We start from the raw sequence: 16,918 nt of genomic DNA, 5'->3' as shown, positions 1-16,918 counted from the left end.
ATATATATATATATATATATATATACTTATTATATATATATAAATAAACTGGTGTTCTTTTTATATAGTAAACAAATATTATACTACATAGTAAACCTAATAATAATAGGTTTATAATAGGTTCATAATTAAATAGTAGTCGCCGTCGTTTACAAAGTATTCTTACCTCGAAATGCTATCTTTTGGCCAACTTGTTGAAGTTGAACGCAACTGTCAACACTTTACACGCTACTCTTCCGCCCCCGTGTTTAGGAAACAGGAATTGCACCCATTGAAAACAATATGACTACGCACAATAGATCTGTATAGGTCTGTACAATAATATATTTGCACCATTACTGAAAAAAACAGACCAAAAGTTATTAATGTTTTATCAGATCTAAACGCTTGAAGTCACATGACGACCGTTTACCCCAATGACGTAGGTAGAAATCGCTTTGTTTTGGCACGTGACAGGAAGCGTTGCAGGTTCCAGGAAGCGTTTTATGGATTCAGTTTGACATGTTGGAAGTTGAGAGATGAGCGCAGAGGACCTACGATAAATTGTGCTTACAGGTCAGGGCGTATTTCTCAAGAGCCTTGGACCAATGCAGAACTAAACCACGGACTGTGACCGGTCACTCTTTTCAGTTGTTTGTCATGTTTTAAAGTTGGCAGGCAGTGCAATGCAATGCTAAAGGACGAGCGCACATGCTAGCGCTGCCCCTGTGTCACTTGTCTGAGTCACGGAGAGCTGCGCTGTTTTGTTCGTCACAAACAGTAGTTTGTTTTCGTGTGTGTTTGTCAGTCGCGGTGTGTTATGTAAGGGTCTTTAAAAAGAAAGGAGATATTTTCTATTTTATTTTTAGCCCTCAAGGACAGCTTCTCTTCGGGGAGCAGGACTTTGCTTGGCTTGGACAGTGGAGATCTACACTCTGTTTGGACTGAGATGATCATAGACTGCGGTTGACCGAACTACAGACAGTCTCAAAACACTGGTAGGTTCACTACAATGTTAAATTAATATTAATATTCTGTCATTATTGAACACACCATCATGAGTTCCAAAATGAAACCCTCACTTTCACTTTCACTGTATAAGAAAATATGCAGTTAAAATGACTGAGGATGTCAACTTCTGAGGTTCTGCCATACAAACTGTAGATCTGTCTAGCAAATACTCCGAAAATCACATGTAATAATTGTCTAGGACCGTGGTTCTCAACCAGGGAGCCAGAGTCCACTAGGGGACCTTGTGAAACCTCCATGACCTCAAGATGATTTCAAATTAGACATAACAAGTATTAAACTCCTGATACTATTCACTTAGGGGGCAGAGTTCTTATTTCTTATATTATCTTCAATTTATACATTTAATAATTTAATAATAATTTATAATTTATATAGTGTTTAAGTAAAAACAAAAATATAGCAGATATTTAAAATACAACCCATGTAAGGCTGATTTGTAGATTCCACCCCCAAAAAATTATCTTTGATAATGAAGATCACAAGTGCAACTGTTTGTGTGTGTGTGTGTGTGTGTAAGTCTAATTAGCCTTTTCTAATCATGTCCTCGATTACAAAATTAAAACAAAATCTCATAAGTTTTGTACATTTCCAATCATGTTTAAAAGAGAGAGGGATATTTCTTTTCTTTTCTTTTTCATTCCCTCAGCAGTTTCTTTTTCTCTTTGAAGAGCCAGGTTTCCCACAGTCTTGAAAAACCTGACTATACGGAGTGATTTTAAGTGTGATTTCTAGACCTGGAAAAGTCATGTAAAGCGTAATAAAATTTTATAACTCCATGTTATTTTTTAAATAAATTCAAATTTTTCCATGCCAAGCTCTAAAATAATGAATCGGGTCGAAAATCCTTAATCTTTAGCCAATAAACCACGAACAACTAGGGAAGCCGAGGGGCCTTCAAATTGTTGTAGACAATATGAGGCCTTGAAGTCAAAAAGGTTGAGAACCACTGATTTAGGAGCACTGCTACAAGCTTTATGATTTTTTTTGTGTTTCTTTGACTCCTCAGAATTCAGATGACTAAAGTGACCACTAAGTGTGAAGTTCATCGCCTGCTTGAATTTACTTTAACTGACTAATCCCAGTGCACTATTCCCTTCGTATAATGTTGGAGGGACTTGTTGCCTGGGTGCTCAACACATATCTGGGCAAATATGTGAGCAACCTTAACACTGACCAGCTCTCTATTGCTCTTCTCAAAGGTATTTGGATGCATTTGTTTTAGTTTGTGCTATTCGGAGCTTACTGTCTGTGTTGTGTGTCATTTTGTGGAGTATGCGTTTTGTTTTGATCAGGGGCAGTGGAGTTGGAGAACCTCCCACTAAGAAAAGATGCTCTCCGAGAATTTGATCTGCCCTTTGAGGTCAAAGCAGGTTAGTGTTACTACAGCCTTTGGGCTGTTACCAGTTAGTTTCAGTAAGTAATTTTTTTGTTTTGCTGGCTGAATTACCTTGGACTTTATACTACACATGTCGGTGTGCCCTTATGGAAATACCATGTTGATTCATTTATCAAACAAAAAAAAGTGTCTGTTTATAGAGAGGCTTTTCAAGATAACGTGAGTAGTAATGACTGGTCATGTTATCTCAGCATGGTGGCCTCTGTGAGATAACCTTACTAGTACCCTAGTTTGAGTAAATTAGCTTTTCCTAGGCCAGTGATGAGTGGAGTACTGATGTTGTGTTTGTATGCCATTTAAAGCATAGTTTTTAGTTTTAGTTATTAAAATTTTAGGTGTTAATCTAAGTGAATATTTAAACCTAAATGAATGTATTTTGATCTGTCTTTGCACAAACATCACTTTAAATGTTATTTATGCTGACTAAGGGTTAGGTATTTCCATCTTGTGATCTTAATTCTTGGAATTAAGGAAACTCTTGTACAGCAGAAGTACTTTGTCAGAACAGGATTATCTGACATGTGTCTAAGTTTGCACAAAATATTAAGCAGCACAACTGTTTTCAACAGTGATAATAATAATAAAGCAGCAAATCAGCATGATTTCCTAAGGATCATGGGACACTGAAGACTGGAGTAATGACTGCTGATAAATTTGGCAAAATATAAATTCAAATTAAAAATTCAAGTGTAATGATATTTAACAATATTATTGATTTAACTGTAGTTTAATCAAATCAATGCAAATCTAAACTTCCAGTCTTTAAAAAAACATATAAAATTCCAGTCCCTAACTATTGAACACTGGTGTTTATGTCAAATTCTACATGTATTTCATAAATATTATGTGTATTTTTTCCAGGGGTCATTGGGAAGATCACCCTCCAGATCCCTTTTTATCGACCACACAGTGACCCATGGGTCATCTGCATGTCCCAGCTGAACCTTATTATCGGCCCTGCGCCCCCACAGGAATATGATGATGTGCAAGAAATAGAAGCTGAGAGAGAGCAGAAGAAACAGCTGCTCAAGGCTCTAGAGGACAAGTGGAAGGTACAGGTTGTTAGAAAATGTCATTGAATTGCTGTAGTTAAATGCTGATGACTTTCATATTTTACTTGTGTACAAATGTACATACAGTATACATAGGTTATAAGTGGTTTATTTGTTTGTTACATTCTATTTGATTTTGTATATTATTTTGTGATATATGAATCACTTAGAACTTCTTATATATGAAATGTGCAATTCACTCGTGTATGTGTGTTTTTTTTATGATTATTTTGTATTTTATCAGAGTGAATGTGAGCAGAAAGGGGAATCTTACTGGTACTCTGCCACAGCGTCTGTTGTGACTAGAATAGTTGAGAATATAGAGGTAATTACTTCCTTCCTTGCACTCTGCTGTTGTTAAAGTTTAATTTCAGAAATGATAATCATTACGCTATTCTGTATATCATATCAGTTGAAAATTCAAGGTGTCCACTTACGATTCGAAGATGATTTCTCCAACCCTGAGAAACCCTATGCCTTTGGTGTTTGTATCAAGAATGTATCTGCACAGAACTGCTCCAAAGAACCAGTGAGTTATCCATATTATTTGGCATCTTCATGAAGTGGCTCTGTCTTTACTTGTTGGAACATGAAAGGTAAACTCTTCACTTACAGGCTCAGAAGCTTATTCGACAGAAGGAGCTGGAAATCGGTGAATTCAGTGTGTACTGGGACACGGAGTGCACCATGCTTGGAGATCTTCCCTCAACAGAAGTACAGGTAGGTTTTTGAAAATGTCAGGACACTCAATAGCACAATGCTAGTGCTTCTTGTAAACTGTTTCCTGATCAATTGTCTGTTACAGGAGATGATGAGTAAATGTATGCAGAGCCGTGAGCATCAGTATATATTTGAGCCAGTATGTGCCTCTGTGCTGGTGAGGAGGAATGCCTCTAAAGAACCACTACGATCTCGTAACACGCCTCGCATTGAGGGCCAAGTGCAGTTGGAACCCCTCTCACTTCGTCTATCACAGGTAACTTTTTTTTTTTTTTTTTTTTTTTACTTTAGGCTGTTTTCTTTCACCTAATATGCTGGGCCGATATTGTAAACTTCGGCACTTTTTGTTGTTGATTGATTTGTGCGATGATGTCCCCTTTTTAAATCTGCTTAATTGTGAGCACCAAAAGTATGGAGTAGTCACTTGCATTTGTGAATTGGTGCTTGTTTACAGGTTCAGTATCAACAGGTGATGGCATTCCTCAAAGAACTGGACCGGCGAGAAAGGGAGATGCTTTTTCGAAAGTGGAGACCGAAACTTCCCATTTCTGGAAAGTAATGAGATTTCTTTTTTTTATTTCTTTTTTTTTTTTTTACTCCCTTGCAAACAAGCCTAAATATTTTTTGAAATAAGCTTTAAAAACGTCTTATTGGTTCACATTGATTAAAACCTGAAAAATATTTAGTTACACAATGGTATACATGTAGAATAATGTCTCCTTTAATGTTGAAGCTGTCAGCAGTGGTGGATGTTTGCTATTAATGCCAACCTGAATGAGATCAGAGAACAGCGCAGACGGGGAAACTGGGACTTTGCTCTGCACAGGGCGCGTGATGCCAAACTCTACACAAGCCTGTATTTCCAGAGGCTTAAGGGAGCTACTTTGAGCCCACAGGACGAGGTAAGAATTATGGACTTACAGGATTGCCACAATGTCTCGGTATTCACCTTTGCATGAGTGTTTCTTGAGTTTGAAAAAGATTTTGAAATCTTACATAATCTGTAATCTTTGCCTTTCACTTCAATAGAGTGAGTTAGAGAGGATTGAAGATGAACAGACACTGGAGGAGTTGCAGATTCTCCGGGAAACTGTTTATGTCTCCTTCCGCAAACATGAGGATATTGCAGAGGCAAGCTGAGATGACTTACTTTAGTGGCACAGTCGTGGGTCTTTGAAAATGTCAGAGTGGAAAATCATGGGTGATACAGTGTAGCTTAATACTGAATAAATGAAGAAAAAAAAACATGTTATCAACATAATCGTTGTCCATATATTTGTTAAATACAGACCCACCTAACACTAATTAATCATGTCTTTTATTCATCCTTCATATCCATTTAGAGTCTACGAGAGCCAATGATAAACGAGACCCCAGCCTCCTCTCCCTCAGGCTCTATACCTAAAAGTGGGAGTTCTGGCATGATCCAGTATCTGCAGTCTTGGTTCCCAGGCTGGGGTGGCTGGTATGGGGGAAGTGAAAGAGGACCAGATGGGCAACCAGTTTCAGATGATCTTTTACCAGGCACTGCCCAGTGGGAAATTCTTGGTGAGTTTTCCATTTATGATAACTGGAGAATGGGTTTGTAATGATGATTTTTAAATAATTTCTGCATGTAGTAATTTCTTGTGGAAATTTTATTTTGTATTAAATTACATTTATATAGAACATTTCCATAGTATTAAGCACCATTTATCAAGTGCCTCCTCTCCTCTAAACAGCTGAGACAGATGATCTCTTTGATCCTTTGGAGGATTCACAAACACTGAATACCTTTACAAGAAGGGATCATCTCTTTGCACGGTTGGACTTTATCCTTGAGAAAGCAGCTGTCACCTTGTACCATCAAGACAAAATGAAACCTCTTTTGAAAGAGAGTGGGGTTATTCAACTGGAGTTTTCAGGTGTGTGTATACATATACTTATTATAGAAATTCAGTGGCTTAGAATCAATTTTGAATGTTGATTTTATGTTTCTGATTTTGCTTAACAGGTGTGAAGATTGCAGTTGAGTCTCTTCCTCGCTCCGAGTCTTCATTATTCACAGTGAAACTTGGTGGGCTGTTTCTCCGTGATCTTACTACCCAGGGCTCCATCTTTCCTGTCCTTGTTTCACCAAAACCGGTTCGTCTTTTCTCATATTTAAAGTTACTTGTTGCTGTAGAACTGTCATAATAGATTTCATATAACTTTTCTACATTTTAAGGACAAGGTTGCAGTTGCTATCAGTCAACCTTTTGAGCAGACTTACCGCACAGAAATGAGCAATCTATGTGAGTAATTAATTAAAAAAAAAAATATATATATATATATATATATGTTGTATTAAAATACATACAAATACATGTCTATGAAGACTGATTAAGAATCTCTTATTTTCGCTTTTCTCAGGCGCAGATGTGGAATCTTCAGCCCCTCCTGTCTTTGAGATGATTTATGAACGTAATCCAATAAGGTGCAAATTTGAGAGGAGACTTGAGGTCAATACCAGTCCTCTCAATATCATTTATAACCCTCAGCCTATCAAGAAAGTTGCTGAGTTTTTCTACAAAGGAAGGGTCCACACCTCAGGTGTGCATTGAGGATAAGCATCCGTCTTAAATTATTTTGAATTTGTTTTGTGAAATATCAGTACATTATGTTTTATATGACAATTTCTAGGATTCGGATATCAGTCTGAGTTAGAGCTGAGAGTGGCTGAAGCAGCCAGGAGGCAATACAACAAGCTCAAGATGCAAACCAAGGCAGAAATCAGACAAACCATTGATCAGCTGCTAGTTGGGGAGTTCATTGTAAGAGAGGACTTCATTTAATGGCTATCAATTAGTCTCAATTAGATGTTAAGTAATATTTCGGTTGTGGTTTTCCTTTCACAGGAGAACAGTAAGCATTGGACAATGAAATTAGATATATGTGCCCCTCAAGTCATCTTCCCAGATGATTTTCAGTCTGAAGACCCCATGCTAGTTGTGGTAGACCTTGGACATATTCTTCTTACTAATTCCCAAGGTATCTGGTTCAAATCAAATTTTCTGCTTCAGCCTTTCCATACATTCTGAATTTATTACAGTTGATGGCAACTTGTGACAGTTTTATTTGTCCTCTCACAGAAGATCATCAAACTAATCTTAAGACCTCTCAGACAGACGGAGAAAGCGATGAAGAATTCCAGACACCATTAGCAACACCTCCTGGGACTCCACCTCCAGAGAAAGAGGTGGATGTCAAAGGTCAGGAGAGGCTCTGTGATATTACCAGCCTTAAGTCACCAGAAGGTGCCCAAATAGTCAGCAAGAACCTATATGAGAAGTACTCATTATCTTTCAAAGACCTCCAGATCATGGTTGGTCACTATAAAGACAACTGGAAGCATCTGCAGGACAGTGAAGTGGGCCCAACTCATGTGGTGGAGAAATTCAATGTCCTACTACAGCTAGAGCAAAGACTGCGATACACATCAGACCCTCAGTTTCCAGGGGCTGTTCTCTCAGGAACCCTTCCAGACCTCAAAGTGCACATCAACTTGGAGAAGATGACTGCACTGAGAAGCTGCCTGGCTAGACTGGGTAATTCAGGGGCAGATGGAGATGAGAAACAGGGGGAGAATCTCAAATCCCCTGACCCTCTTACGCTTCGTCATGAGAAGATCTTTCAGAGGGAAGATAGTGATTGGAAGCTCCAGAGTTCTGATAAAAATCTTACCAAGAGTGTGATGACACTTGAGCAACATACTAGAGAGGTGCTTGTGGAATCTAAACTTCTCCTTGTAGAGTTTAAAATAAATTACATGCAACTTGGCATTGAAAGTGGAGGCCGGTATATTTCTGTTTTGAAAGTATTTGGAACAAATGCACATTTTGTAAAGCGACCTTATGATGCTATGGTTTCCCTCACAGTCCATGGGCTCTACCTTGTGGATACATTGCAGACGTATGGCTCTGACTTTGATCTTCTTGTTGCTTCTCATAAACACCTTTGTTTTGATGTACCTACTGGAAGTCTGCGAGAGAGCCAGCCCACATCACCTGTCTCACCAGACGGTAAATCTCCAGAACTGCCAGGTTTGCACAGGAACTCCTCAGTTCTTGATTTTGACAAGGCATCTCCACTGGGATCTCCTCTGAGAGACCAGGAGGTACTCATTAAGTTGGAATACCAGTTTGTCAGCTCAGACTGCCCCTCTATGAACTTGGATCGCTCTCTTCAGGTCACCTCCATGCAGGTCAACAACCTGGATATCATCCTTAACCCTGAAACAATAGTAGAGCTTTTAAAATTCCTTCAGCAGTCTTTCCCCAAAGATGAAAACTCTCCAACACAACAGCTAGCACCACTGCCTAATGGAGAAGAGAATGAGGAGAGCTATCAGTCCACTTATGTCCAGAATAAGGAGTTAACTGTTGAAATTCACAGGTTAAACTTGCTGCTTTTGCGAACTGTTACCACCGGGACTGTTTTGGGAGGTGAGAAGAAAGGCATGAAAATTGCTACAGCCAGTATAAATGAGACAAAAGTCAATGTTTCAATGGGAAGTCGATTGGATGTCAATGGTTCTCTAGGATGCATTCAGCTCGTAGACTTGACTCAGGAAGGTGGCAGGAGTCAGTTTGTGGTCAGTATTGGAAGTGTAGAAGACAGCTCCTCCACAGATGGTGTGGCATTCTTTTCTATTGCTGGCATGGCACCCTCTGAAGCTTTGAGTTTCCACTTTATGGAAAAATCTCAGGGAGAATGCTCCCTCCATCTTCAGATGGCATCTTTACACTATAACCACTCAGCCAAGTTCCTGAAAGAACTCAGTTTATCAGCAAATGAAGTAGAGGACAACTTCAGGTCTATGCTGAAGACTGCAGCTTCAAAGGTCTCTACTGTATTGGCAACAAAAACCGCAGAGTACAGTGGTATGGTATCGCTCTTTGAGAACCCATACAAAAGATCTAGGAGGCAGAGTCAGTGTACCTGGACAATTGATCCTTTTGAGGAAGATGGTTTCTGTGTCCCTGAAAAGGAACCAGTCTTGGATTCTTTTCTGGTCAAGCTGACTCTAGATGTCAGTATAGAATCCCCAGTGGTGTCTATTCCTAGAAAACCTGGTCACCCTGAACTGCTTGTTGGACATTTAGGGAGCATACAAATTCAAAACTCTCTTACAGGGCATGACTCAGAAGGGGAGAAACTGCAGGTTGAAATAAAAGATATAAGACTGTATTCTGTCAACACAAGCAATTTGGTTTTAAGAAAAGGAGCACGACTTAACAGCAGCTCCACATCTGGACCCTCACCTTCTCATGGTGGCGACATTAATCTGAACGAGCCACAATTTACACGACATGACTTCTTTGAGTACTTAAGCAGAGGAAAAGGTAAGTTATCAATAAAATTTGGGGAATTTGTTAATCTTTTCTCCCTTTATATTTAATTCATTTCAACGCACTTTTGAACATCTCCATTTCTATGTCTTCTTCTTTCAGCATTTCATATTCTAAAAGATGCCAGCATCCAGCTCACTATTGAGAAAGTCCCTGTTGATGAAAACTTACACTTTACCTTTTCATGTGAAGAACCTTACCAGAGCACTGGGCTAATGAAAGTGGAAGGCAGATTTGTTAATGCTATTCAGGTAAATCACTACAAAAATGCATAACAGAAAAGGTGTCTCTTTATCATATATACATTCCTGATTTTTAAATTGTCTTATTTTATGCCAGGTGTGTCTGTGCAAGTCAGTGTATGAGCAGGTGCTTCAGACTCTTGATAATCTCTCCTTCATCGAAGATCAGAGAGTTACGCCCAGTCAGCCCCCCACACCACCACCTCCCACTCCTTCCTCCACTAAACCACATCGCTTCCCTGATCTGCAAGGTGGACTCTTTGCCCGTGACCCTCCTCATGTTGGCCTATCTTACTCTTCCTTGTCATCATCCCTTTCAGCAACACTTCCGCTGCAAAACGAGATCCCCCCTCTCCAGCCTCCCTCTTTTACCCAAGTGAGGGCTATCTTTCGGGTTACTGAGCTGCAAGTGCAGTTGAGCGGAGACCTTAGCCAAGGATGCCAAGGGTTGGTCAGTCTGCGCTTTCAAGACCTGGTGGGAGACTTCACCAAAGATCATCCCCATTCAGTCTCCATCCAACTAGCCCTTCACTCCTTGTTAATGGAAGACCTGCTAGAGTCAAACCCTGAATCAAAGTACAAACACCTCATGGTGTCCAGAGGTGCTCCAAAACCCTCCACCTTCAGTCCAAAGGAATATCTGTCACAATCTTGCCCAACAACGTCCAATGTTCTTTACCCAGAAATGCCTCGTTCTCTTCCAGCACAATTTGAAGAGGCACAGAATGTTTTTCAGTTCTATCAGAGGCACCCCAGTACACCATCTGCACCCAGTCGGAAGGGCAAAGAGGATGCAGAGTGCCCCAGTACCCCTCCTCCATCCCCATCCCGTCAAACTCCATCTCCACACCAACGACCAGACTTTGATGATTCTTTGGTACATATCAACATGCTAATGGTTGATAGGCGGCACCCAGAGTTTAAGACACAATATGGCAGCATCGGCCGTAGTATAGATGTGGACTTCAACTGCCTGGATATTCTCATCACACTTCAAACCTGGGTCATGATTCTAGACTTCTTTGGCATTGGCTCTACTGCTAATAACCATGCTGTGAAAATGCCATCCACCACACCTCAGCCTATACCTGAACACTTATTGGAAAATAGTACCCTCAATGATCTGGGAGATTTGTATACAGTGATTGAGGAAAGGGTCAATACAAAGCTAGATTTAAAGGTACAGTAGAAATATTGATTAATAATTATTATACCAATTAATGTTTTAAAAAATATATTTTATAAACAATAATGGACAGTGTAAACTTTAAAGAAAATGACGTGTACTTCCTCCACAGGTTCACTCTTTATCACTGGTACTGAGGAAGAAGTCCAACGAGCTTGCTAAAGCTAGTGTCTCTAAACTGTTAACCCATATGGAAATGATTGGTGTGTATAATTATAATGAAATTTGTTGCCTTTTTTCTGAAAATCTTTGTTTGTTAAATTTATGTGTTACAATTTTAGATGGAGATCTGGCATTGCAAGGAAGTCTGGGAAGTTTGTCATTGAGTGATTTGACACCCCATGGGGATCTATACAGAGAGCGATTCACAACACATGGTGGAGAGGCCCTTGTCTATGACATACACAAGTATTTTCTTCCTTTTTCTGTAATTTAATAAATGCATTTTACTTATAGGTCCATATTTTTTTTGTTCATGATTTAGTTTTGACATCTATCTTCAGGTATGGTGAACCTGACCCCTATTTGCAGCGGGAATATGATATTAAGGTGTCTCTTCAGATGGCCTCAGTACAATATGTCCATACCCAGCGCTTCCAGGCTGAGGTGGTGGCCTTCATCCAACACTTCACACAGCTACAGGACGTCCTGGGCAGGCAGAGAGCAGCCGTTGAGGGTCAGACTGTAAGGGCCCATTTTAATTATGTTTTTTTCAATGGTAACCTTAGGACAAAATAAATTGAAATGTTAACCCTTATGCGTTGTTGGGGACGTTTTCGTCCACTAGGGGGTAAAGTTGAGTCCTATTTTGGCCACAACCTTCTCTGTGTTTGAGCTAATGGAATGATTTTTGGTTACATCTTATTTTGACCCATATTTTTGGAAATTTTAATCCACTACCCTTTCGGTATGTTCGTGGATGAAAACATCCACTAAATTAAACTGCTGTAAAAATGTATCAGATAAATATTTTTTTCAATTTTTTTTTGCATAAATCTATTAATCAACCGCAGTCCTGATCAAAAAATTCCAAGATTTTAACTCTTTAATTACCAAGTTCATAAATGATGTCACTGATTTGGGAAAAAAAACACACAAAATTATATATTTTCAATATAAAAAGTTATTGTGGACTGGATATTTTTTTACCTTTTATCACAGTCTTGGGCATGTCAAAGATTAGTAACAAGATTGGCTTTGATGCATTGTTAGTTTTTGTGCAGCATTAGATTTAAATTTTTTCTCCCTAATTTGTTGTTGGTGGTTGTTTTTGCCCAATTGACTTCCATTATAACTAATTTTTTTGATTGCAAAACCATGACTCCACATAATCATGCATTCTTGATTGTTTGTGTTTTTCCCTTTTGGGAAGAGGTAAAAAAAAAATATTTTTACAGTTGATCACTAGGTGGGACCATTAACCCTTTAGATAGGCCTGTGCAAAAAAAGGATTAGTTTCTGGCTTGTATATAGAGTTATATGGAGTATAACAGCAAATTATAGTGTTTGTGTGTGTGTGAGATTCTTGATTGTTGTTGGTTTTCCCTGTTGGGAAGAGGTTAAATTTGTTATTTTTTTACAGTTGATCACTAGGTGGGACCATTAACCCTTTAGGCCTGTGCAAGAAAAAGGCTTAGTTTCTGGCTTGTATATGGAGTTATATGGAGTATAATAGCAAATTATAGTGTGTGTGTGTGTGTGTGTGTGTGTGTGTGTGTGTGTGTGTGTGTGAGAGAGAGCGAGAGAAAGAGAGGGTGTGAGAGAGACCTTTGTGCACGATACATTTTTACAGCAGTTTAACTGAGTGGATGTTTTCATCCCGAACATACCGAAAGGGTAGTGAATTTGAACAATCCACAAGGGTTAATCATTAAACAAGGGTTATCATCCTTAAATTTTTATTTGGCTGATCCTTGTGTCTGCTTTGTACAACTTAGTGTAAATGATGCATGTATCCCAGGGAAAACAGACAACCCACTGCTTCTCAGATAACCATTTCAGTGATCAGCTGGCTGTCAGCACCCATTTCCTTCAAACTGGAGACATTAGTGATGAGGTTGGACACTGAGCGGTCTGTCCTGAATCTAGTCCCCTCTTACAAACCACGACATTCACTTGTCTTGCTCTCAGTCCTTTGTCCTTTGTACACATTGCATTAGCAAAGTACCAATATTTGCATCTATTGCATCACAGGTTTTTGTTGATTTGATTTATTAATCTTACAGTCAATGTTATTTTGCAAATGGTTTGGTTTTCTTACTTTTTTTAAATGACCAGATCTGTAGGTCAAATGAAAAGTTTGTTGCTTTCACAGATAATGATTTTGCTCTGGGTTTGGCAGATAACAGGGTCATTGTGCATTCTTGTTCTAGCTAATAAAAATGTTTGACTTTTTTTAACTAGTTAGTGCCATGCTAAGATGTTAGCATGCTAACTGAAAACAAGTTTCATTTGACCATTTTAGTTTGAAAATTTAATGTTTACATTAAATTGCTTAGTATGCTAAGCTCATCCTACTAACCGAAGGCTAAATACAAAGAAATGGAAGGTTTGAGAATTGTTATATTGGTAATATAATGTGATGCATCATTTCGAATACATTAATTTCCATATTTAATGATTAACCAAACTCTATTCTGTTTTGTAGTGCAATCCAGAAGTGAGCTGATATCTATTATTTAAAATTGTAGTCAAATTAACGGCTTTGTACCGAGTCTGTCTAAACATGAAGAACAAAAAATATAACATATTATGTTGTAACATGTTATATATTTTGCTTATGTTGTTTAGCTTCATATAATCGCTCTAAATTGCTGTAGTGGTATCTGAGGACAGCAGAGGACTAGAATTACTTCCTCCAGGGAGAATCCACAAGTGCATTCATTGTATCTGCTGTCATCAATTATTTACACCTCCTTTCATTCATTAACATTTAAAAATAGATGACTATATTTGGACGTGTAGTGAGATGTCATTTAATTCTATGCAGTCGTGGCATTTTAGTGACCTTTAAAGGGGATTGTTTTAATTCACTTCCTACTCTACAGGTGCGTGAGCGCCCACAGAGAGCTGCTCGTGTACTGCTGGACATTGAGGCAGGTGCTCCTGTCCTCTTGATTCCAGAGGGCTCCCGCTCTAAACGCCTAATAGTGGCCAACCTGGGCCAACTCCGAGTTCGTAACCGCTTCCTGCCTGCTGGCACTCATGGCACCTTCTCTCTCAGAGATAAGGTAGAGAAACTTACAATGGCACATACCTTTTTCCCTTCTCTGGTGAGTCCTGCCGTAACCACATACACACTACACCACCATACTTAACCAGTGGGATGCATTTAAGGAGCATTTTACTGTCAGATTGCTGCAATCTGAGAATGATTTCATATTGTGAAAAGACTTGAGGGAAAAACATTGTGGGTTGATCGCTTAAATTGAATTTCTCAAACAAGCATTGAAGAAAGTGCTTCATGGATGTAGACCCATTCTTTACTACGCATGGATAAGGGTCACAGTTTTTCAGTAGAAAAATTATATTAGTATGGATTCTTCTTTAATTTAATCCTTGGTGGTTGTCTACAGTTTGTGTGAATATGAGAATAAAATTAACAATAGCAGTTTATGAACATTAACATTCATCTTACATTTGTGTTTGAAGAATTTGATTTTGCATGCTAATTCATACAAGGATCCCTCACATTATAAGGTATCAAGGAATGCTAATCTGGTGTGTGTTTCTTATTCGGTAATATGATGGTGTCCCTTCTGTCTTTGCTTTCTTCATGACTTACAAAGAGTTTCACATCAAGTAAATTCCAGTTGAATTTCCAATTTAATCAAATTTAATGGAATTTTCACCCAAAAATGACAAGTATGTCATTATTTACTTGCTATTAAGATGTTCTTATACTGTATGCTTTTTTTAATTTTAATTTTTATTATTTTGCATTTGTATGGCAAAGATCTATGTAAACATTATTTAAAACATCTTTTTATAGTGTTGGAATGACATGAAGTAAAAAATGAATTTTCATTTCTGGGTGAATTATACCTTTATTTTATATTAAAATTCGAGCCATGCATGTCTTTTGAAGATTAGTGAAGTATATCTGAATCTGAACTAAGCTCACAATTTTGTTTTAAATATTTTAAATCTCAATATTTTAAGCTCATACAATCTTATTTCCAGTTACATTTATATTTTTTATTTATTTTATCTTTCTTTGATTGTTTATTAACTTAATAATCATTCCTGAAGGATCGAGTAAAGGATGCCCAGTCTGCCTCTGATAATGGGAAGACTTGTGATAAAAAGTCTTCAAGTTCCAGCACAACTTCTGGATTTACCCTGGGAAGACCCCAGCCTGGCCTGGGATCTATCCCAGAAGCAGATGTGTCATCGAGTCCAGGTCAGCACCCAGAATCTGAAATACACTTTATTGTGGGAAACAAATATGGTGCAAATGACCTCAAAGCAGATTAGCAAAACCAAAGTGTTATAATTTTGAAGTTAATCCTAACCTCAATGCTAAAAGCATTTTTACTGGTGGGCACATACTTTGGATTTCCTTTTGTATGTGCTCTTGTGGTAACTGACATGTCCATGTGTTACAGAAGACCATGTGTGTCTGCTGGACTGTATAGCTCTGGACCTTCAGGAGATGGATATATTCGCAGCAGAGTGGTTGCCCTGCGAGCTATTGGACAGTGTTGGAAAGCATCTGGAAACAGACTTGGTCTTCCCATCCTACTCAGTGCGTAGGAATGGAGAGAGTCTGCTAAAGGAGCACTGCCATCTAAAGCTGAAAGTGGAGCGCAACCTTGACAAGTCAGTCATTTGTCCTTATGTAGCCCAAGCTTTCCTAACTTATTCGAACATACTCCCAGTTTCATTTGTCTTTGTTTTAACATGTTTTTCATTTATGCCTTGTCTCAGGGAACTAAGTCATACTGTCCCGGACATGTCCATCCACGGCAGCCTGTCTTCTGTCCACTGTTCCTTATACCTGGAGAGGTATCAGCTGATCCGCGGACTCTTGGAGCACAACCTGGGAGAACCGGTGGAGGAGTTCCTCAGACCTTACAATCTCCAAGACCCCAGCACCTATGTAAGCTTATAACAGTAGCTTTGCTGATACTCTTTTTGAAATGGGAACACTTTTGTGGTTCACAGTTATAACAGGTATTTATCTATCATGTGGTTTTTAGCTGGACAAAATTGCCACTATTTAAAAAAAAAATGCATATTGCTGACCACTGATATAAATGATGAAGAATGGCTTATTTGTATATATAAACATTTTTTGTGTATTTTCATTTTTGCTTTGTATGCCTGTGACAATGTAAAAATGTGTCACTGTAAATATAACAGACATAAAGGCAAAAGCTCCAAAATAAAATGATTTCTAAAGAAGATTTACAGGCTATTAAGAAATATAGTAATAAAAGTGTCATCATGCAGACTGTGTTAAGTGGCGATGTGTACACATCCCTGTCTCTTCTGGTGGACATGAAGGACGTAAGTCTGGAGCTACTGGACAGCCCTAAATCCACAGGTCATAACCACTCCTTGGCCAGGTACTTCTTTGTTCAAAATGTTTTATTTCTTTGCACTTTTTATAGACCATAGGGATAACTGATTTTCTCTTTCATTCTTAAAAGGTTTGACTTTATGAAATCAAAGCTCCTGTTTGAGAGTTTCTCTAATAGCTCCAAGTCTGTGAATCTGGTTTCTCATTCACTCCTGGCACATGACACACGATTCACCGGGAGCAGTGGACCCATAGAAGGGAAACACAATGTGTTCGATTGCATTCTGCAGCCATCCAGGACTGGCACCAACCGAGCCTCACTGCAGCTGGAGCTACACTACAGGTCTGGGGCTGCTACTGAAAGTACATTTAAATGCATCTTAAGAGTAAAAGCTTGTTCTACTGTATATTCTCTCTG

At 38.7% G+C, this 16,918-nt stretch overlaps 1 protein-coding gene across 4 annotated transcripts in view; it reads left to right on the top strand.

Annotated features, from left to right (window-relative positions):
• The first annotated feature begins 481 nt into the window (after positions 1-481).
• Positions 482-16,918, top strand: part of vps13d (vacuolar protein sorting 13 homolog D) — a 55,484-nt gene continuing 39,047 nt past the window's right edge. For 3 of the 4 annotated variants that reach the window (XM_059540509.1, XM_059540507.1, XM_059540508.1), the window contains exons 1-19: positions 5,527-5,727; positions 5,901-6,083; positions 6,173-6,303; positions 6,386-6,452; positions 6,571-6,750; positions 6,841-6,971; positions 7,056-7,188; positions 7,290-9,542; positions 9,651-9,799; positions 9,888-10,970; positions 11,089-11,179; positions 11,258-11,384; positions 11,480-11,660; positions 14,024-14,248; positions 15,228-15,378; positions 15,584-15,797; positions 15,906-16,077; positions 16,431-16,546; positions 16,631-16,843. In XM_059540509.1, coding sequence (XP_059396492.1) covers positions 5,538-5,727; positions 5,901-6,083; positions 6,173-6,303; positions 6,386-6,452; positions 6,571-6,750; positions 6,841-6,971; positions 7,056-7,188; positions 7,290-9,542; positions 9,651-9,799; positions 9,888-10,970; positions 11,089-11,179; positions 11,258-11,384; positions 11,480-11,660; positions 14,024-14,248; positions 15,228-15,378; positions 15,584-15,797; positions 15,906-16,077; positions 16,431-16,546; positions 16,631-16,843 — 5,990 coding nt within the window. In that variant the 5' untranslated portion in view covers positions 5,527-5,537. Of the gene's footprint in view, positions 978-2,017; positions 2,211-2,303; positions 2,382-3,268; positions 3,460-3,703; positions 3,785-3,871; positions 3,989-4,074; positions 4,180-4,264; positions 4,436-4,633; positions 4,735-4,912; positions 5,082-5,208; positions 5,311-5,522; positions 5,728-5,900; positions 6,084-6,172; positions 6,304-6,385; positions 6,453-6,570; positions 6,751-6,840; positions 6,972-7,055; positions 7,189-7,289; positions 9,543-9,650; positions 9,800-9,887; positions 10,971-11,088; positions 11,180-11,257; positions 11,385-11,479; positions 11,661-14,023; positions 14,249-15,227; positions 15,379-15,583; positions 15,798-15,905; positions 16,078-16,430; positions 16,547-16,630; positions 16,844-16,918 lie in introns of those variants that run through there. The other variant, XM_059540510.1, reaches the window with a different exon arrangement.

This window comes from Carassius carassius, chromosome 46, assembly GCF_963082965.1.
Source record: "Carassius carassius chromosome 46, fCarCar2.1, whole genome shotgun sequence".
NCBI classification, from domain to species: domain Eukaryota; kingdom Metazoa; phylum Chordata; class Actinopteri; order Cypriniformes; family Cyprinidae; genus Carassius; species Carassius carassius.
This window is presented reverse-complemented; position numbering and strand designations above follow the sequence as displayed.